Source organism: Nycticebus coucang, chromosome 23 (genome assembly GCF_027406575.1).
Source record: "Nycticebus coucang isolate mNycCou1 chromosome 23, mNycCou1.pri, whole genome shotgun sequence".
NCBI classification, from domain to species: domain Eukaryota; kingdom Metazoa; phylum Chordata; class Mammalia; order Primates; family Lorisidae; genus Nycticebus; species Nycticebus coucang.
In genome coordinates, this window is record NC_069802.1 from 29,423,878 (window position 1) to 29,446,064 (window position 22,187).

At 39.7% G+C, this 22,187-nt stretch overlaps 1 protein-coding gene across 4 annotated transcripts in view; it reads right to left on the reverse strand.

Moving 5' to 3' along the window:
- Nucleotides 1-22,187, reverse strand: part of SLIT2 (slit guidance ligand 2) — a 363,506-nt gene that overhangs the window by 11,091 nt on the left and 330,228 nt on the right. For 3 of the 4 annotated variants that reach the window (XM_053577755.1, XM_053577753.1, XM_053577756.1), the window contains 4 exons: nt 17,376-17,469; nt 11,702-11,839; nt 11,350-11,590; nt 9,426-9,556 (listed from right to left, as the gene is read on the reverse strand). In XM_053577755.1, the coding sequence (XP_053433730.1) occupies nt 9,426-9,556; nt 11,350-11,590; nt 11,702-11,839; nt 17,376-17,469 (604 nt within the window). The other variant, XM_053577757.1, reaches the window with a different exon arrangement.

A 22,187-nucleotide genomic window follows, 5' to 3' on the forward strand; every position in this document is an offset into this window, starting at 1 on the left:
TCAACTTTATTTTGAATATTAATTGTAAGATAATGCTAAAGTCAGGCAGAAATATAATAGGGCCTTTGGGGCCATAGCTTGAACGTTTTAAAGTAAAACATTAAAATAGAGATACACATCACGAAGGCAGAAGATGATTGTTTTTCTTTTTTGTACATTTACAGCTAAGAGGTGTGATATGGATGTTCTACGAACACTGATCTTAATGAAAGTATAGATATTAATAAAGAGGCCCCCTATTTTCCTTTGAAATTATTCTTTGTCACATACCAGTCTTAGAAAGTCAATATAGGCCTGTCATTGATGATGATGGTATTTAATGAACTGAAAGACTAAAGTAAGACCTATGAAGTTCTGTCCACCTTAATGTAGTGTCTTAGCTGGGAAAGTAGAGGCTGTCCGTTCATCACTGCACTTCGCCTACCGCTCCGCTATTCCCTCCTTTGTGCCTTTTTTTTTGAGGTGCTGCATATCTTAAACTCCTGCTAATTATAAGCTACTTTAAATTCAAGGTCATGTATTATTAATTTCTGTATTCCTTAATATATCCAACAGTGTCTGGTAAATAGTAGGTGATATATATATGTATATATGTTTATCTGTACTATATATGTGTATATATAGATAAGTACTATATATTCATAAACACACACATATATACACATGTTATATAACCACATATTATATACATACACACATATACACACATTATATATACACACGTTATATACAAAGTATATATATATATACCCACACATATAAAGTAAATATAAGGGACAGGTACTAAATTCAAGTATATTTAAGAAAGGACCTCTGAAAGATTCATTTTACTTAAAAAAAATTGGAATTTTCAGTGGCAACATCTTAAAGGATAATGCCGAGAGATAAACCTTGCTCACCTCCTGGTAACTTTCATAAGATGTGTGATCTTGGGTTAGTGTGACCACAGGCAATTTTTCTCTGCATTTTAAAATTTTTTATTTGCCTTTCTTATTGTCAGACATATGCAAATCATAAGAGCAAGGAATTCTATGGCATGTACTCTGGGCCCGGTTTTACCTCACTCCAGCCTCACAACCAGAGTTAGGCACATGGGATAATCAAGGTGACGTGACTAGTTGGTTGCTAAACAGATCTGAAGCCAGCCTGCCCAGTAATGGCATAAATATGTGCTCTTAATTTACCCACTCCTTTTCCAATGAGCAACCTGAAGAGTGCTCAGTACTGTACAAATGGCCTCGGTTCTCTTTCTCACTGCTAGCAAGCCTTTCAGATGTGATTTCTCTCTCAGACAGCCAGGGAATAAAGTTCCATAGCAAATAACTTTATGTAATGGTCACACGCCTTGCCACATTTACTAAAACTCATTAAAATGTAATTAAAATATAATAAGTTTGCACTCCTTGTTAGCAGTTAGCATGGAGGAACCTCGGCTATGGGAGATTCAGAGCCTTTTCATTAGATGAAAACAGCTACTTTAGAAGAAGACTTCTCTCTATTGGATTTTATCCCGATGGAATAAAGTATAGAGCCCAAGCCCTTCTCTTAAAGCCAGATGAAGACACTGCAGGAATTTCAGGGAAGAAATACTAAAAATGATTTGCCTTCTGAAATAAATGAATGACAGATGTTTTGCTTTGGGCTGTTTTTAAATGAATATATTTTACAAAGAGAATTGTGCTAACTATATAAATTAAGCCTTTGTTTCCCTAATAAAATTCTATGAGCTTTAAAAAATATGTACTTAGGGCGGCACCTGTGACTCAAAGGAGTAGGGTGCCGGCCTCACATGCCGAGAGGGCGGGTTCAAACCCAGCCCTGGCCAGAAACAGCAAAAAACTAAATAAATAAATAAAAATAAAAAAAAAATATATGTACCTATCTATCTATTTATATCTCTCTATGTGTGTGTGTATATATATATATATATTCTCTCTCTCTCTCTCTCTATATATATATATAATAGGTTGAATGTTATAAGAATTCATATGAAGTATGTGGGTTTAAAAGTTTGGATTCTATTTTCTCAATTATGAATGAGATTCAGACTGATTAGATTTTCCTCCCCTTAAAAGTTTAAAATGTCTAATCTGATTACTGGAGAACTTGACAAGAGTTACCACTGAGCTTAATTCTATTTACATCACCTAGGAGTTAAGTGAGGCCTCATCTAGACCTCTTGAAATAAGTCTCGTAAAATTATTAAGATTCTTTTCTTAAAAGACAACATTGTGTGATGAAGTTTGAAGAGAATATGTAAGAGTTGAGAGTATTATAAAATGGTGGTTTATGCTGTCTTCTATAGTGTGAAATAAACTAAGGGACGTACAAGAAGTCTGTGCCTGCATACCGTTTTAGAACTAAAGCCGTGACCGTCACAGCAGTTACTTGGGATGACCGCCTGAGCTATCATTGATCTTGCTTGCTGTCACTGCCTACGCCCCCACTTGCGATGCACAGCATCCTTCTGGGTTCTGATAAGTATTGATAAACCCTGTTTCATCATTCCCTAAGGAACTTTACCTTTCAAGACTCACAAAACGCATAAGTGAACCACTTAATGTTGAGCCTTTCCACTGGGATCATAAATTGCGTGTATTACCATTATTATATACTTTAGTTTTCCTATACTCATCTGTTACCTGAGATCTGTTCTCTTGAATTTCTAGACTGCAAATGGATGAATGAAACCGAAGCAGAACTATGCCTGTGGTTTGCTACAGAAAAAAAAAAAAATTAGTTCAAATACTTGGGACTTACAAGAAAAGAGGAGCTCTAAAATGACTCTGATTTTCTTTCTCTATTTTATTTACACAGGACACAAACAATGACATTTTTATATTTCTACCTCAATCCTAAATTCTATGATATTTCAGGAGTTTAATAAAGAGTTCACTTTTGCTTATGTGAGTTCCAGTTTTCGGCCTTAATATTTTGAAGGATCTAGTGGCATATTCCAAGCGACAAAATAGGAATCAGAAACCAAACAAACATAACTGGTTATCTCATTTTGGCATCTCTGGGCTGAAAACGGTCATCTGTGAAGTGCAGAAGGTCCCTGCCTAACACTTTAGTCCAAAAGGATTAGGAAGCCCAAAGAGATTAAAGATATGTATGTACATCCATTTTGTACAGACATTTTCCAGAATTAAATTTTACAATAAAGCTTATTGAGTAATGTTATACTTTAATCAGTGCTTTTAAAACTCACTAAAAACTAAACAGAAAGGGACCTCTACACTTGAACACACTGTGAATATAAATACACTTAAGTTCTCATCACTATTTTAGCAATCACTGAGAGCCTCCTCTGTACCAGGCAGAGCGCTCCCTGCAGACTCGTTCATTCTCAACCACACGTGAAAAACACACAACTGCAATTGCTGCGGTGAGAAATCTGAAGTACAAAGAGGCGAAGCAACTCGCGCAAAGCTATATAGCTAGCAAACGTGGTGCTTCCCATGTGGCTTACCGAGAACGGCTGGATTTTTATCTTGGAAATCAGACTCCTGTCTACCGTCTGCCTCCCCCATGAGACTAGACTCCTCAGGAAGTTGTCTTTGTTGGGTTCTTTGTTTATTAAAATGTAAACCTGCAAACTGCCCAATTCAGGGGCTGTGTAGTCCACCAACCCCAACAGGACGCGGTAGAAAGTCCCCTTGGGTCGAATAGGTCCCTAAATATGGGAACTGATTAATGCCTGATAGTAATTACTACTACTATCAGTGACATATACTGAGGGAGGAATAGAGCAGGCATTATTAACACCTGATTGTCTCATTTTTAAACATTAGTTGATGACATTTCCAAAACAGCTGTTTTGGGCTTGGCACCCATAGCTGAGTGGTTAGGGCACCGGCCACATACACTGGACCTCGCAGGTTCGAACCCGGCCCACACCTGCTAAACAACAATGACAACTACAACAAAAAAATAGCTGGGCGCTGTAGGGGGCGTCTGTAGTCCCGGTTACTTGGGAGGCTGAGACAAGAGAATTGCTTGAGCCCAAATGTTTGAGGTTGCTGTGAGCTGGGATAGCACAGTACTCTACTGAGGGTGACACAGTGAAACTCTATCTCAAACAAAAAAAAAAAGCTGTTTTAAAAAATGATATTAATTTGAATCAATCAAAAGAAAGAAGCATAATTTTTTTTCATTAAGAACTTTTATCTAACAAATGCAATCAGTGTAACCTGGTTCTTTGTACCCTCAATGAATCTCCTAACAATTAAAAAACAAAAAAGAACTTCTACAAAAATAGTTTTGTAGGTTTTGTTCTCTAGATTAAAAGAAAGTTCTCTAGATTAAAAGAAAGTCACTTTGAAGTACGGTTAAGTTATCAGCCTGCTTGAGAATAAAAACTTATTCTGAGGGCCGACTGCTGATATTAGCTTTGAGCTCAGGCTGCCCTTCGTGAGTTTGTTCGCCCATTTGTGACACTATTACTGAGCTCCCCTACATGCCGCTCTCTCAGGGCTCCCAGACTGGGCAGCTCTGCCACAGCCTACACTGCCAGGCAGCTCATTAGAGTCTTGTAGGGAGTGCGGTGTTGGGAAATGTTTTACAACTGGTTCTCTAAAATAATAAAAAACAAATAGTCCCGTGGATTTGTATTATAGGATTTGCTGGTTTTTGTAGAAGAAATACTGCAAACATGGCTGACTTTAATGTAAACATCAAGCATGATGTTGGGAAACTTGGATATGGGAAAAGATGCGTCAGCAGCCATCCAGGGACAGCACAGATCAGTAGCAGCTCCATAGCTGAACCCCCCGTAAGGTGACCTAATTCTCACAGATGGGATCCGCACCGCACATATGTGTCATCAGTACAGTGGGCCTAGCTCCTGACGATGACCACCCCCGTGAGTGGACTGGTTCGTCACAGTCCCTTGGGGTCAACTCACAGAGGTTCTACTTAATACTCCTTTTACACAGGTCGTTCTCCAAGTGTTGTCTCTAGAGCCCAGACTCAGCCTAGAACTTGTTGGAAATGCAAATTCTCAGGCTCACATGAAATCTTCTGGGTCGGTAACTAGTGGTGGTGCCCGTGCTCTGTCTAATGCACCTTCAGGTAACTACGATGCGTATTTTAGAAAACACCTGCTCTGGGCCACTGCCTATAAGTTGGGTGCCCTCAACAGAATCCGTGTCTACGAGAGGCAGAGACCTTCTGTGGGGAGATAAGAGTGCCATGGGGAGTTGTGCATGCTACTTAATTTTTTGTTGCTAAAAGATGAATTTCAACATTTTGAGTTTTCTTAAAGATATTTAAAGCTATGTTAATCACTATTTAAATATCTTAATTTTTTTAAATTTTATTTATTTAATTAATTACTTATTTAGAGAGAGAGTGTCACTCTGCTGCCCAGGCTACCGTACTGTGGCATTCTAGCTCTCAGCAACTTCAGACTCTTAGGCTCAAGTGATCCTCCTGCCTCAGCCTCCGGAGTAGCTGGGACTACAGACACCACCCCCACACCTGCTAGGGCTTTTTTTTCTATTTTTCTTTTTTTTTTTTTGTAGAGACAGAGTCTCACTTTATGGCCCTCGGTAGAGTGCCATGGTGTCACACAGCTCACAGCAACCTCCAACTCCTGGGCTTAAGCCATTCTCTTGCCTCAGCCTCCTGAGTAGCTGGGACTACAGGCGCCCACCACAACGTCCGGCTATTTTTTGGTTGCAGTTTGGTCGGGGCCGGGTTTGAACCCGCCACCCTCAGTATATGGGGCCGGCACCTTACCGACTGAGCCACAGGCGCCACCCTTCTTTTTTTTTTTTTAAGACAGAGTCTCACTTTGTCACCCTGAGAAGAGTGCCATGGCATCATACTTCAGAGCAACTTCAAATTCTTGGGCTCAAGTGATTCTCTCACCTCACAAGATACATGAGCCTTCCTGAGTGCTGGGATTACAGTTGTAAGCCGCCATGCCTGGCCTTAATATCTTAATTTTTAGGTAGTAGCTGACTACTTCCAGAGAGGCTGTCTGGTTTGGAAAGTGTCATTAATGTGAATGTTAAGAAAGAAGCTTATATTTCTCAGGAAGACTTTTTTAAAAAAGTTTTTCCTTACCTAGATGAAAAGAAAGTCACTATGAAGGCAGCAAATTAGTAGCTTGGACATAACTTCATAAAATAATTGTGCTCCTACTGGTTTATTTGAAATAATACCTGATATATAAAATGAAACTTTAAGCCAATAATATCCTTTATAAATAATAAATTAATGCATTAATAATCTCCTGGAATTCTGTCAGACTTCATTTTTGAGTAGTAATGACATTCAAATGTCTCAAAAATCAACATGATATAATACGGCATTCATACACAAGTCCTGTTTCTATTCCTCTTTTCTTCTCTATGACTAGTTTTTATTTATGCAAATTTATGGAAATATGATTACTTACATTTGTTTACCCCTTTGATACTGTTTTACCTTAATTTTTTCTTTTTTTTTGTAGAGACAGAGTCTCACTTTATGGCCCTCGGTAGAGTGCCGTAGCCTCACACAGCTCACAGCAACCTCCAACTCCTGGGCTTAAGGGATTCTCTTGCCTCAGCCTCCCGAGTAGCTGGGACTACAGGCGCCCGCCACAACGCCCGGCTATTTTTTGGTTGCAGTTTGGCCGGGGCCGGGTTTGAACCCGCCACCCTCGGTATATGGGGCCGGCACCCCACTAGTCTTAAAATCATTTCAATATTATATGCAGAAAATTTCAATTCCTTCCTTCCTTCTCTGCTTCCTTTCTCCCTTACTTCTCTCCTTCCTTCATTCTTCCCTTTTTTCTTTTTTTTTTTGCAGTTTTGGCAGGGCCTGGGTTTGAACCTGCCACCCCTGGCATATGGGGCCGGCGCACCACTCCTTTGAGCCACATGAGCTGCCATTCTTCCCTTTTTTCTTATTATTTATTATTAACGCAAATATTATATAATTAATATAAATTAATATAATATATGTATTTATCTATATATCTGAATTTTTGGTATTGTTTCTTTTCTTACCAAAAAAATAATGTGATAGCTTTTTCTGATTAGCGTGTCATACACTAAAATGCAAGACTTAAATTAAAGCTGTGTTGTCCTAGTCCTTGTATTATATATCTCTATTAGTCTTCCAGCAGCAACACAGGTTTCTGCTTCCTAATAAAGAGTGTGTAACATGAGAGTCCTCTTATAAATGACACAAGGGGCACTCTATTGTTTGTGAGGCAAAATGGCAATGAACATCAACTCAAACAAAGCTCTTTCATGTAAGTTTTCATTTGGAGTTTCTACACATTACCTAGAAATATTTTCATCATATGTTATACAAACACTAGCTTTAATAAGCCAACCTCAAAAGCTCTGGTGAGGTTTCTAAGAATTCCATGCTGCTTCAGTACATACAATAAAACAAATCAAAAATAAAAAGCAACAGTAAACCACAAATTTCTGAAATCATTTTATGAACCAAAAACACACTGAGGCTATATAATTAGAGGCTTAGTAAAACTTACAGCATTGACACTAATAGATCACCATTTGAGGATAAAGTAACTATTGCATTCCACTTAGAAACCAATAATTAGGTGTTTGTTTCTATGCTCCAAGTATTCCTAAGCGAGGTTAGCTCACCACCAAAAAGATTTACTGAATTGCACTCATGGCTACAATTAGCATCTGCTGTCCTAGAACTAGTATGAAGGATCGAATAAGATATGAGGTCTTCCAAAGCATATTGATATATACAAGAATATCAGTAAGACAGGGCCCCAATCTCCACTTTATGTGATAACCAATGCCCACTCACTTGTCGCCAAGTATATTTGGCCTACAGATGTTTTTGTTCATCACGTATGATATTAAAAATACAAATTTATATTTAAAGGAGAGAAAACTCTACATTAAAAAAGCAGGATGGGTGCAATTACTCACAACTGTAATCCCAGCATTAAGGGAGGATGAGATGGGAGGATCATTTGAGACCTGGAGTTTGAGACCAGCCTAAACAACACAGTGAGACTGTTTCTACAACAACAAAATTAAAGTAGCCAGGCATGGTGGTGTGCACCTGTATTCCTAGCTACTCGGTATGCTGAAGTAGGAGGACTTCTGGAGCTCAGGAGTTTGAGGTTACAGTGCACTATGATCATGCCACTGTCCTCTAGTCTGGGTGACAAAGTGAGACTCTGTTTAAAAAAAAAAAAAAATAGGAAAAGAAAAACTCCCTCCCCCACAAACTCCACCTATTTTTGCCTTTCCCTTAAAATCAGGAGTCTGCCCAAACCTGGTCCCACATGGCAACATTCAAGGAGAACTGAGTATATATCATCATCCTTTGACAAAGATTCACTTGAATTCATTCCAGTTATAGCCACTCTGGTATACTGCCAACATCAAGGCTATTAATAATACAGGAATATTTATCTAAAATGTTAGATCTTTTAAAGGTTAAAAGTGTGAGATCATATTCTTTTTCTTGCACTTGACTCACTTAATTCATTTATGCTAACTGCCTAGAAAAACCGATAGCTTATTAGATCGTGACCTCTTCTCGGAAGGGTGGTGGTTATTTCAATAGGTGAAAAAATTATCTGGGTTACAGCTGCAGATTGATAGAGAAGTGCTATGATGGTTAGTCTTATGCACAGAACATAAACACTTATGCTCCAAGAGCACCATTCTTTTCAAATTTCCAATATATCATCAATATCATTAATCATTAGAAAACTTTCAAAATGAATAATCAAGATCACTTATCACAATAGTGCACGAATCAATTTGCTTATTGTTTGTAAGCACCACGAGAGCAGGGACTTTGCTCCTTAAAGCTCAGAACAGTGTCTGGCACGTGGTAGGTCCCCAGCAGATGTGCTGCATGAACAGTAGGGTGAAGTTACTCACAGCTCTGGTAACCTTCTTTTATTTCTCTGGAGACCTCCTACACCCTTCTATACCCAGCCCCAAGCTCTGGGTAGGTCATGTCCAAGTTATATAACTGGAATCTTTTTTTTCTGGCATCTGGTTTGGCCAATGGGAAGCTTGGGTAGGAGATTGTTGGGAGGACAGAGAGTGAGGTTGCTGTATATTTCAAAAACTGGGACCCTCTTTGGAAGCTGGCTGTAAACCTCTATTGAAGGTCTCAGTTCTTGCCAGGAAAACCTCTCTACAAAGCCTCCTAAGAACATGGATTTCCATAGGTCCCCTCTCCCTTCAATCCCACAGGCATTACTGCACTCTCCTGGCCACCTCTTTGTACATGGTCCCCTTATAAATCTCTCCTCAAATGATCCAATTTGAGTATGTCATCTTCCCTGCTGGTTCCCTCCCTAGCACTAAGCCTGCTGGGGCCAAATGATCCCCTCCCCTCTTCATTATAAAATAACAGAGAAGCAGTTCTTCATTAAACAATGTTTTCACCTTTACCCGTAACTGAGAGATCTTCACCTGTAAATGGCAGAAGCTGGATGAGAGCCGGTGTCATAGCTGGCTCGGACGCGGCCCCGGTAGAGTTCCACTGCAATATGGTCTTTGTCCCCCTTATACAGGAGGATCCCGCTGTCTTCATCTGTGGCAATCTAGTAGGGAGGAACCCTGACATTACTATGCTGTTATTTCATATAAACAAAACAAAAGCCCCAAGCTAATAAAACAGACTGGTAAGTGAGGTGAAGAAGTTTTACTAAGGTTTATTTTTTCCTTACGGCTATAAGAAAATAGTAATGCATGCTGGAATTAGTACTTGAAAGGCAACTTGGTCTTAAATTACCTTTGTGCAAGCAAACTTATAAACTTAACAAAACAATAACAAATACTTAAGCATGTGCTTAAAACTTCCTTTGCTGGAGTTTTCCACTGACCTGCTCCTTTTGCTTCTATTATGAGCTTTATGTATGAAATATAAGAAATGTGACTGTAATGAGAAACACTGATTTTCGTATCCCATATAAAAATAGATTCTTTACAGTTAAGTCATGTGCAGGAGGAAATCTCTGTTTTTTCTGCTTTTTGGTTTTGGGGGGCTTTTAAAGGACAAACTATGTAAGTCAGGACTTAAGCCAATGTGTACTTTTTATAAGAATTTGTCCTGGCAAATACTGGAGGTAGGGACACCTGCTTCCCAGTGTCCTCTTCCTCCTGACTTCTAAAGAGCCCCCTGCCCCTCATTGGAGTGTCGGGGGAAACCAAATAAGAAAGGGTGGGGTCTACAGCTGCAGTCCCCAAGCTTTTTGGCACCAGGGACCGGTTTCAGGATGAGTCAAGCTCATTACATCTCCACCTCAGATCATCCGGCATTAGAGTCTGATAAGAAGCGTACACCCTGGGTCCCTCACATGCACAGATGACAGTAGGGTTGGCGCTGCTATGAGATCTAATACCGTTGCTGACCTGACAGGCAGTGGAGCTCAGGGGGTGACATGAGGGGTGGGGAGCAGCTGTGAACCCTAATGAAGCTTCAGTGGCCTCCCTGCTCACCTCCCGCTGGGTGGCCCTGGTTCCTAACAGGCCACAGACTGGGGTTGGGGACTACAGGTCTATAGGAAACTAGTTAAAGTCATTTGAATTCAAAATATATTAACATTTTTGCTTACCAGATAAAACATACGCATAGGCCCAATCTGTCCCACGTACCCTACATTTATTACTCAAATCTACTGCATCCCCTTCCGTAGGGGTCTGAATGACTTGCTTAAACATACACAGCGACATGGCGGAGAGACTTAAAATCTGAGTTTATTAATTTCATGTCAATTCTTCAAGGTTCAGGATGAAGAGTTACAAGTAACTAGTTGAATCCAGGGTTTCGTTCTCACCCTCGCGCCTCTCAGCATCAGGCCTCCAAGCCTCTCTGGGCCAAGGCTGAGGCGCAGAGCCATAAAAATAATTAATGACAATTAAGGTTATGGGGGGGAAAGCAGAAAGAGGGACGGAGGGAGGGGGGCGGGGCCTTGGTGTGTGTCACACTTTATGGAGGCAAGACATGATTGCAAGAGGGACTTTACCTAACAATTGCGATCAGTGTAACCTGGCTTATTGTACCCTCAATGAATCCCCAACAATAAAAAAAAAAAAAATACATGAATGAAATGACGTTGCCACAGCATGAAACAAAGAGACATATTTTGGTGCCATGTGCTTTCACCCCTCCCCCCTTGATAAGATCAGGTTGTGAATAAAAATAACTGACTCATTTTGCTTTGAAAATTCAAATGTCAAAGAGAAGAATTTTCCAAACAGGTGTATTTTTCTGTCATTGACTTTCACATCTGTTTAAGACATCCTATTCCTATTATTCACAAGCTGCCGCGGATATTTTTTTCTTGGATTTGGTAGAAGATGAGACAGTTCTGGATAGAGGGGGTACTCTCACCTGAAGTGTGATGTTTGTCTGAGGCCGGACCTTGGCTGAAGGAATTTGGAGATAAGACTCCTTGTTTATGAAATTCACACTGACCAGTTTTTCACACTTCTCCCCCTGGTAGCCGGGCAGGCACTGACAGATCGGCTCGTTTATCCTGATGATGCACTGAGCTCCGTTCTGACAATCAAAATTATCACAGGGGCTGGTGCGGGGGAGAACCATGGGAGGAGAAAACTCGCAGAACAAACCACTGAAGAGTAAAGAGAGAAAAAACGTGTGAATAAGATTTTACTCAATTCCCCAGGTGAACTGCGGCCTGGGAGACCCAGCTCTGCAGCTACCGGTGAGCCTCTCCTTTTACCTGTAACCCTCGGAGCAGATGCACGTGTAGCCGTTTACCGCGTCCCTACAGTGGGCTCTGTTTTTACACTTGTTGTCTTGGCAGTCATCAAAATCGATGTCGCAGTGCTCGCCTATGTATCCTGGCGTGCAGTCACATCTGTTTCAACAAGCAGGTAAATGTGTCAAATGCAACCGGGCCAAACATAAGTAAAAATGGACTATCTTTAAAAAAATGTGTTTACAACGGGCTTATAGAACTCCCAAATTAATGGATGCCTAGAAAATCAGACTGTTTGGAAAAGTGTTCCATTCCTCACTGATCTGTCAGAGAAATAGTGATTTCATCTCTCTGATGACACTGAGCACCCCGACCCAAGCAAGTACAGAATTATTACATCAGGGTCCCTTCCGTCCTCCCTCCCTCCCTCTTTTTCCTTCTTTCTCCCCATTTTATTTGCCTACAGGGTCTTTTATTTTCAATTGCACCTAACTCATTTGACCCATTGAGATGATTAAACTGCTGTGTTTTAAACTTTTCTAAGAATATTAAGCATATTTTTGAAATGCTAACTTGTAAAACATTTCCAATATCCAATAGACTAGATGCATTGGAAAAATATAATTTTAAGAAGAGCAAACATGTTGATATTGGATATCTTAATTCAGAATGAATCCAGATGGTCATTATGGCAGAACACGGTTGATCTGATGCGGTGGGACAGGGGAACTGATCAAAGATTCCCGGAGCTGAACCCATGGATAGCTTTTCAGCCTGTTCACTGTGGCGGTGTGTGCATAGGAGGGATGTCAGTAGCACTGATGCTGAAAGCCCAGCTGACCTTCTGTGAGTACTTCCTGTGTCAGGCCCTGTTTAACCACTTGGCACATATGATCCATAATTATTTCGCCACAGTCCTGTCGCACTGGTGATACTATTACCACCACTCTATAGAAGAGGAAACTAAGGGACAAAGAAAGTGCCTTGCTCTAAGACATTCAGCTCCCAAGGGACATAACTGGGACTTGAACTCAAACAACCTGATGAGAAAGCCTGACATTCTAATCACTGCCCTCTGCTAGTGGATAACTAATTCCTCAGGCCTCCCTTTAAAACCTGTCCTTCTCCACTGCTGACCATTGGACTCTCTTGGGACACCAAGGACCGAGGACTGGGGAAAAGCCATGTGTCAGTTGTAGTAGTTTGAAGCTCTGCATTTGGACCTATAGGAGATCCCATAGCCCCGACAGGTGTGGCCACAGCTGGCGAAGGGGCTTCTGGAAGCCTCCCTCTACCTTCCACTCTTCCCCCAGAACCAGCCTGTTGTGTTTTATTAGCTTTATGACCTGGCCTTCCACGAGAGGTGGTGGAGCTCAGTGGGTGACGTGAGGGACAGCGATGACCCGTTTTTGCTTTGGGTTTAAGAGAGGGTTTACTGACTTTAACAAACAAACACAAAACCACAGAGATGCCAGGAAATTAGCGTCTAGTCCTACAGAATTTAGGTTTGGCAGGTATATAGAACTTCATTTGTATCATGGCTTCATTCTTAAATATATACTATTGTCTTTTTTTTTATTTTAACAAATCAACTTTATTTTATTCCACATTTGTTGCAGTTTAATTGACAAATAAAAATTGTAAATTTGTAAAATGAACATGCTGTTTTAATGATATGTATACATTGTGAAAGGATCACAATCAAGGATTACAATCAAGCTAATTCACATGCCCATTCCTTCACATAGTTACCTTTTTCCTTTTGTGATTAGAATATTTAAAATGTGCTCTCTTTGCAAATTTCAGGTAAATATGGTATTAGTTAGTATAGACACCATGCTGTACAACAGGTCTCCCTAATTCATTCATCGAATAACTGACAGTTTCCACCCAGTGACCAACATCTCCCCAATCCTCCCACCCTTGACCCCTGGTAACCACCCTTCCAGTTTCTGTTTCGGCAGGTTGGACTTTTCAACATTCCACATGTGAAAAGTGAGTTCATACAGTATTTGTCTTTCTACGTCTGACATCCTTCATTTAGCATGAAGTATATGTCTTCTCAATTAAGTTACCTAATTTCTGTAAGTGTTCATTTCCTCACCTTTAACGTGTACACAGTAATTTCCACCTCAGAGGTTTATTAAAAGCTTAAAACTATCTATAACCATTATAGTTTTTAATATGTAATGCATAATCAATAGACAGTATTTTTATGATGCCCTGTGCACATTTTTTTAGATATGTACCTAATTCTATAAAATCCTTTATGGTTTAGTCTGTACTAATTATCCACTTTTCTATTTCAAAGCTATTAGGATTTAAGTAAGGATAATGAAAAACACTTCAAAGAATGTGGCATTACTGAATGCCAAAGGTTTTGTATGGAAATGCAAAATCAGGATTTAAGAGAGCTGATGAATTAAAACAAATGGGAGTATATACAAGGTGAGGGGAACAAACAGACGTTCAGTCCCGCATGTATGGACTAAGGAGTTACATGAGCTCACTGTGCAAGCATGCTCACTCTGCAGCCAGTTGGTTCTAATGCTAAATCATAACAAAGCAAAGTAAACAACAAGTCTGAAGTTAAATGGGGCCTACGTGGCCATATACATTCCCAATAGATAGACAAGGTCCGAGAAGAAAACTTCCATCTCTTAATATGAGCAAAGCTGCTGAAGTGCCAAGCATTAAAAGAAAGAAAAAAATGCTTTGAAACACCCTGAATTATTTATCCGAGAAAAGAAATCAAAGTAAAAGATAAGAGAGCCACACAGTCACCACCGTGGCTGCCTAAGAGCCATTTTATATTCTCTGCTCTTCAAACACTACTTTTCAAACCCATTAGAACTTGGAGTTACATGATGTCCGATATTTTTGTCTTTCTTTGCTTCTCAGACTTTCGTTTCAAAATGGAAAGACAAATTTAAATAAGAATTTTTTTCAAGTTTGTATTATCCGTGGACCCTATCACTTTCGATCAACGCTGTTATGTGACAAGCAGGGAGGAAGAAAGGAGAGAATATAAAATACACAGTTTAGAATCCCCAACGTGGACTAAGGAAGATGCATGTTTGAAAATGCCGCTGATGGCAAAGCATACTCGAAAAATATCTCAGAGCAATTTAGGAGATTTATGAGGCATATAACAAAGCGAGAAAAGTAAAACCAGCTCTGTTAGCTTGGTAATAAGAAAATTAAGTTGAAGCAACAGTATAACTTGTCCAAACAAAATTTGTCAGTAGAGATTGTCTTTACCAGACTCAGATTGTTTTGTCATTAAGTCCATTTCCTTTCTGCAACTATTTTTCCCACAATTGTGAATTTTTCTAAGAGAGAAACCATAAGACACACTCTGGGTTCACCTTTTTTCACCTCAACTATTTACACGGAGCTATAGAACGAGCTCAAGAGTAACCACTGAAAACAGGAGATTTCCAAATCAGTTACTCCATAATCCAGCAAAATGCACTTTTAAGAGCATGCAATCTCAAGGATAGCCATAGGGGCTATTTAATTAACAATTAGTCTTTCTGAAGAAAAACTCCCTTATTTTTAATGGATTCAATTAAGTCTTACTAATACTTTATCTTATAATTACAATGCATCAAGCTCTGTGAGATCTGTTTAACAGATAAGCAGTTCTGGAAAACTTGCTTTGCTAATCTCTGGGCAATGAAGACATTTATTATGTAAGGGATGCTTTTTCTATTTGCCACATTCAATTGCAGGGACATTGTTATGATACTGGGAGTTAAAATAATTTACCTATAGTTCTTGATTGCATAAAATTTAATGCACAATTTGGTATAAAGAAAAATTTTAAAAGACTGGGTTTTTGCATAGGGTCGTAAACTAAAGTACGTGTATAATCTGTTTTTTCTTTTTCAGTAAGATACTGAAAAGAATCAGGAGGTACTACAATTGTATGTATTCTAAAGTTTTGGATTTTACGCCAATATAAAGCAAAAGAATATGTGAAAAGAAAATTTGAGGGTAGGGCAGTGCCTGTGGCTCAAAGGAGTAGGGTGCTGGTGCCGGCCCCATATACCAGAGGCGATGGATTCAAACCCAGCCCTGGCCAAAACTGCAAAAAAAAAAAAAGAAAGAAAGAAAAGAAAATTTGAGGGTAAATATTTAATTCAGTTTGACCTTTGCGACGCAATGGAAATCTGGTGATACTGACTCCACTCTCCCACCTGACTCAGAACGCTTGATGATCTCTTCTGTACCTATCAAAACTTTAATCTTCCAGCTCAAATCTCATCTTCTTTCTTTTTCCCTTTTTAAAAAATTTATTTATTTATTTTTATTTCAGGTTATTGTGAGGGTATAAACAACCCGGTGACAATTTGTGAATTTGTTAGGTAGAATTCCTCTTGTAGTTGTGTCTCACACCCAAAAGGTGTACCACACCCACCTTGTGTCCTTTAGGGGAGCACACCAATCCCCCCTTCTCTCCAAACGAGTCCCTTATTCCCCCTTCTCCCACAACTGTAGTGTCCATCAACTCAGAAATGGATTATCAAATCCCATCTTCTTTTATAAAATTGTTCCTAGCCTGAGTAATTTTTAATTCTCTAATTTCCATAGCAGTTAAGTGTGGGTCATTTCACTGAGAAGATGAAATTTGTAAAAGTGAATAGTTATACAGCACTACAAAAACAAGAGAGGGCATCGTGACCACATGCCCTAGTCTCAGCAGGCACTCAATAAATACTGGGTAGAGGAAAAAAATAATGCTGTCTTCTGGTTGTCTGATGTAAGCACAGCTCAAGCCCATGAACCCAATTCTATTATCCTTAAGAATCTAGTCTATGTTCCACACTAACTCTATTGTAATGTTAATTAAAACTTCCTAGAGGTAATGTAAAAAAAATATCACCCAACTGGAAAGTATAAATCCTCATTCCATCTCTGCCCTTAAATAACCTTAGGATTCTTGGACAGTCACTTATCCCCTCTGGGACATGTTTTCCTCCTGTTTAAAATGAATAATTTGGACCAAATAATCTGTAAATTACTGCCAGCTCTGGAAAGAGAAGCTCCTGTTGATAAACCCTTAAAACATTTCAGGATGGTGGCAAAGGAACCATGTGATTTGATAGCAAACATATTTCAGGAATATTGCCATGAGGAAAAAGACAAAATTTTGAAGTTGAAGTTCCCCGATCCCTTTGGGGAGCCCTCGACCTTGCGTGACTGTAATACTTTAGCACGTGAGACACATTTAAGGTGAAACGGGCACTATCAATAATTACAGGACTAAACGGTAACCGTCCTGGGACTCTGTTTTTTTTCCCACTTTGGATAGTCAAAATGCTGTGTCAGACCATAGCATTTTCAGTTCCGTTCAAATCAAATTCCTTACTGGATCACAGACTTCAGATAAGGAAGCACATTATCAATTCTATTGGATTAGCCTTCAAATGAATTTAAGTAAGCGTATTCAAAAGCTGCTTACTTCCACAAATTACTTTCCAAGAAGTCATGAAATAAAACATTCTTTTGTTTTTCTGTGTGCTAAAAAATGCCCATGCTACTTATGAACATTTAGAAAGATGTCACTGATACGAGTGAAATTTCTCTTTAATCCAGAGCAAAAGTGGAACCCAAAAGTGGCAGTCAAGAGGGGTTCCTCACAGAAAGGTCCTCTCCCTGACCGTGAGCCCAGAAAGCCCCTCTGACTTACTTGAATCCCTTGGGTGTCAGAATGCACTTGGAGTCATGCTGGCAGGGATTCAGGTCCTGTGCGCAGAAGTCCAGCTTCTCCTCACACAGCTCACCTGCAACGTGGCAGATGGTGTTAGTTCATAGACAAAGGTTAACAGGCTCCCCCAGCAGACTCAGTCATTGTCATGGGTCTTGGAGGTTAGCGTAGCTTGTGATTGAAAACCAAACACAACAAAAATCAAAAACAAAACACAAGGCATGGAACCAGAAAATCCAATATCCAATTCTGTTTCTGCCACAAATGGTCTTATGATTTGGGGCAATTTGGCTAGTGTGATCTTTGACTAATATGAACCCCTTTAGGATACACTAGTGGGATCAAGAAAATACAAATCATTTTAGTTTTTGTTTTATTTATTTTATTTTGGACTTTTTATTGAGGTATAGCATATACTCAAAAGATAACGAATACTTAATGATTATACACAGACTGAGCCCATGTAGGTCATTCCAGAGCCTTCCTCTTGCCCCGTACTAGTCACTATTCCCCAGAGGTAACCACTATCATTAGAAGAGGACAGGCTAGTTGTGCCTATGTTTTAACTCGACCTAAATGGAATCATGCCCTACGGACCCCTTACATTTGCCTAGTCCAGCAGTTCTCAACCTATGGGTCGCGACCCCTTTGTAACAATGAAAATACATCGCGGCATTAGGAAGGTTGAGAACCACTGGCCTAGTCCATAGTTTTATATTTGAGCAAAAGATCCTCAAACCTTCACAGTCTCCAAGATATTATAAGTCTGGAAGAAAATATTTTGTTTCCCTCTTATCAGCCAATAGACCAGCTCAACAAAATATTTCTTAGCCAGATCCACTGAGATATAAGGAAAAAGAATTTAAAAGGGGAATAAGCCTAGCAAGAGAATATATACAATGTTAAACTATTTTAAATTGCACATAAACTTTAGGTCTACCTTGTATTGTATGTATTTATTTATTTACTTAATAAACATTGATATAGTGCATGCTACTGCCTGCCACTTTTAAATATTGTATAATATGCATCACTTAAAGGTCACAGTAGTCACATGCATTTTATATTATCAATGTTTATCTCATTCCCTGTCCTAGACTGTGAGATCATTAAGAACAAAACTCTTATTGTATTTGCTTTTTCTATCTTCCTGGCGTGTGGGATGTTGACATACTCAAATAATAGGCATTGAAAAAACATAATCATTCTTTTAAACCTTGGAAATAATTCTCTTTTATCTAGATTCAACTTGGATTTCAGTTCAGCCTTTATATGTTTTTTATTTTTTTCATTAAATCATAACTGTATACATTGATATGATCATGGGGCATCATACACTCGCTTCATAGACCATTTGACACATTTTCATCACAATGGTTAACATAGCCTTCCTGGCATTATCTCAGTTACTGTGCCAAAACATTTACATTCTACATTTAGTCATTCATCATCAATAATAACATAGTTGATGCCCTTCTGTTTAAACATTACATTTTCTTTAACTGAATATTAAAACAGAGGTTTCCATTGGACTATTTCTTTAATTTGTCTGAATTATATTGGATTCCACTGTTCTTGGGAGAAGCACAGCTTTCAAAATACTGTTCCACAGTGATGAGAGGTAGGAGTTCACTGTAAGATAAGAAATGGAGAGAAAGCTCTAGAAAAATGCCGACTACATTTCTACTTTCCCACCAGGAAGGAGAAATTAGATAGTTAACGCTGGTTGGGTTTCCCAGGAAGAACGGAAATAAAATGCAAATATTAGTGAGCTAATATCGTCTTAGTTACTTCCTTTAAGAAATTCCCCTAAACCTTACACTCTTGTGAGGACTTCACAATTTTTATTTGGTTTTTATTTTTGCCACGTATATAGTCAGAGCTAGCACTGAGTAGAAAAAAAAAAAAGTAAAGAAAACAGAAAATAAAGAGACTATGTGAGCTTTTTTGATGGTCTGGGGTCTAAAAAATAAAATTATCAATGTCTTCTTCTCTTCCTATAATAAAGCACAAGATAACAGAAAGGAAAGGCAGAAATAATCTTTGTTGTAATATACAGTGTTGTAATTATTATTACCCTATCAACAGGTCTTGATAAGTTTAACTTGACATCAAGAAAGATGTCAGCCCATTGGCCTGGTTTAGAGAAATGTGGTTGAGTACGGGTCAAATGTCAGTGTCCACAGATCTTTCCAGAGACAGATATCTAGACAAACCTTGCCTTCATGATCTGGCTTCCGCCCACTCCACTAAATCCGAGAGGGTCCTGATTATTTACTCTCAGCCCTGGACCCTTAAAAGTCCCCAGTGACAGAGCAGCAGAAGGGGCACAAGGGTTGCCTCGCATTTGTAATTTCACTTTTGATCAGATGAGCTAATTCTCCTTTTGATTCTAGTTTTCATCTTTTTTTGTTGATGGCAGGTTAAAGGGTTGTGGGTGTCTGAATGTGGGTTGGCTGTCTGTATTTCAGAGAGGAAACCAAGAGTGGTCACGCAGCGGGCCTGCAGGTGCCTCTTGAGGACACCAGAGTTGAGTGAACCATCTACAGTAACTGATGATGAAGGTGGCTGGTGAACAGGACCTGGCCTGGCAGAACTCTCTGAAGACAGAACCATATGTCCATGGAGCCACCTTTCTGATACCAAAGTTATGCCTAGTTCTTATGTCACCTCTTTCTGATTGGGCCTATTAGGTAAGTGTGGCAGAGAGTGACACTGGAGACGGCCAATTTCCACAGTAGCATGAGCATGAACTGGGAAGGAGAGAGGCAAAAATCACCCTCACTTTTCCAAAGAGACTCAGTTTTCTGGAGGACGTATCATTTATTACCTACTGAACATTTGTGAACATGGTTTTTTTCTGAAGAATTTCATGGTGTCACGACATGCCCTTTCCTCCTGGCCTGCTCAGGACAGATCTGCTTTGTACATATTGTCCCAAGATAACTGTCAAGAGCGACGCCATCCGCTCACACAGGTGGCCTGACTTTGATGATAAATGTTACAGTCACTGTCCAGGAGAAGCAGTGAAAGCTGGATCATCAGAGTTGATAACGCTCTTTAGAGTGAAGAGTGAACCAGCATAAAGAGATCCCAGGGAGAAACTATTCTTTATTCTTTTTTTTTTTTTTTTTTTTTGTAGAGACAGAGTCTCACTATACCACCCTTGGGTAGAGTGCCGTGGTGTCACACAGCTCACAGCAACCTCTAACTCTTGGGCTTACGCGATTCTCTTGCCTCAGCCTCCCGAGCAGCTGGGACTACAGGCGCCCGCCACAACGCCCGGCTATTTTTCTGTTGCAGTTTGGCCGGAGCTGGGTTTGAACCCGCTACCCTCCGCGTATGGGGCCGGCGCCCTACTCACTGAGCCACAGGCGCCGCCTGGGAGAAACTATTCTTAAGGGTGAAATGACATTTGGTGAGGTGCATTTCTTCTTGGAACAGCTTTTTGCAATACTATTCAGTATAAAAGAGTTTACCGGTGGCAGAACTATTTTACTGTTCTGGGCTTTGTTTCTTCGTTGATGAAATGAGGCTGTGGAATTGGAGACATGTAGGGTCAATTGTGCCTCTAAAAAGTCTATTTAAAATAAAAAGGAAAGTGCTTCTAAAGGGCTGGATAAGGCATATGGCAAGTTACCAGAGGGACAGCACACTCAGCTGTACAAAACAAAGTCACTGCATCCAGCACTAAAAACAGAGTGTCAGCATGCGTCCAAGCCCTCTGTGGTACCGATATTACGAATATTATTGCAAAGAGGCGGTAACCTTCATGCCCTTCCATGGCTCCTATGAGAAATACACCTGCCCTTTGGTCTTCCCTCCTGCTTCCTTTCAGAGCCGTGGACCTAACCAATTTTAATATTCCTTCCTTCCTAAACGCAAAGGGGCCCTTTCTCCTACCTTGACTTGTAAGTAATATCTTCATTTCCTCGTATCTTAAGTTCAATTTTTGTTTATGCTTCTTTTTAACACACCTGCAGAAATAGTTTAGAACTATTCTGCAGAGTTCTTTCTGAATACTTACAGAAGGATCTTCCCAAGCCTTTTTCAATGATCTTGACAGAAAATAAGATTTTTAAAAATCACCATATATTTTAAGCACATGCCATGTTTGGGAAGCTGAGTTAATGCTAGGAATATAATGTTAAAAGCAACAACAAAAAACCATTTCTCTTCTCCTGGAACTTACATACGAGAGGAGAAGAATGGTCCTAATCCCAAACCTCCCCAAGCACAAGAGTTCCTCCTCGGCAGTTTTGTTTTCTATGGTTTCAGTTATCCATTGTCAACTTCAGTATAAAAATATTGATCAGAAAATTCCAGCAATAAACAGTTTGTAAGTTTTAAGTTACAAACAGCTGTGCTGTTCCGAATAGCTTGGTGAAGTCCCTCACCCTTCTGGCCATCCTGCCCAGGATGCAAATCACCTGTTCCTCCAGTTGATCTAGCTGTGGACACCTTAGGCACTGTCTCCCTTATCAGGTCTACTGTGGAGGTATCCCAGTGCTTGTGTTTAAGGAGCCCTGATTTTACTTAATAACGGCCCTGAAGTACCAGTGTAGTGATGCTGTTAATGCAGATATGCCAAACAGAAGCTGCAAAGTGCTTCTGTTAAGTGACAAGGTGGGTGTTCTCGACTTTATAAGAAATACACACCCTATGTGGAGGTTGCTAAGATCTACTGTAAAATTGAATCAGTCTGCTACCTGGGAATGTGAAGGAACATGGAATCCATGCTGGTTTTGCAATGAAACCTCAAATGCAAAACAATGTTGCTTTTAACATTATATT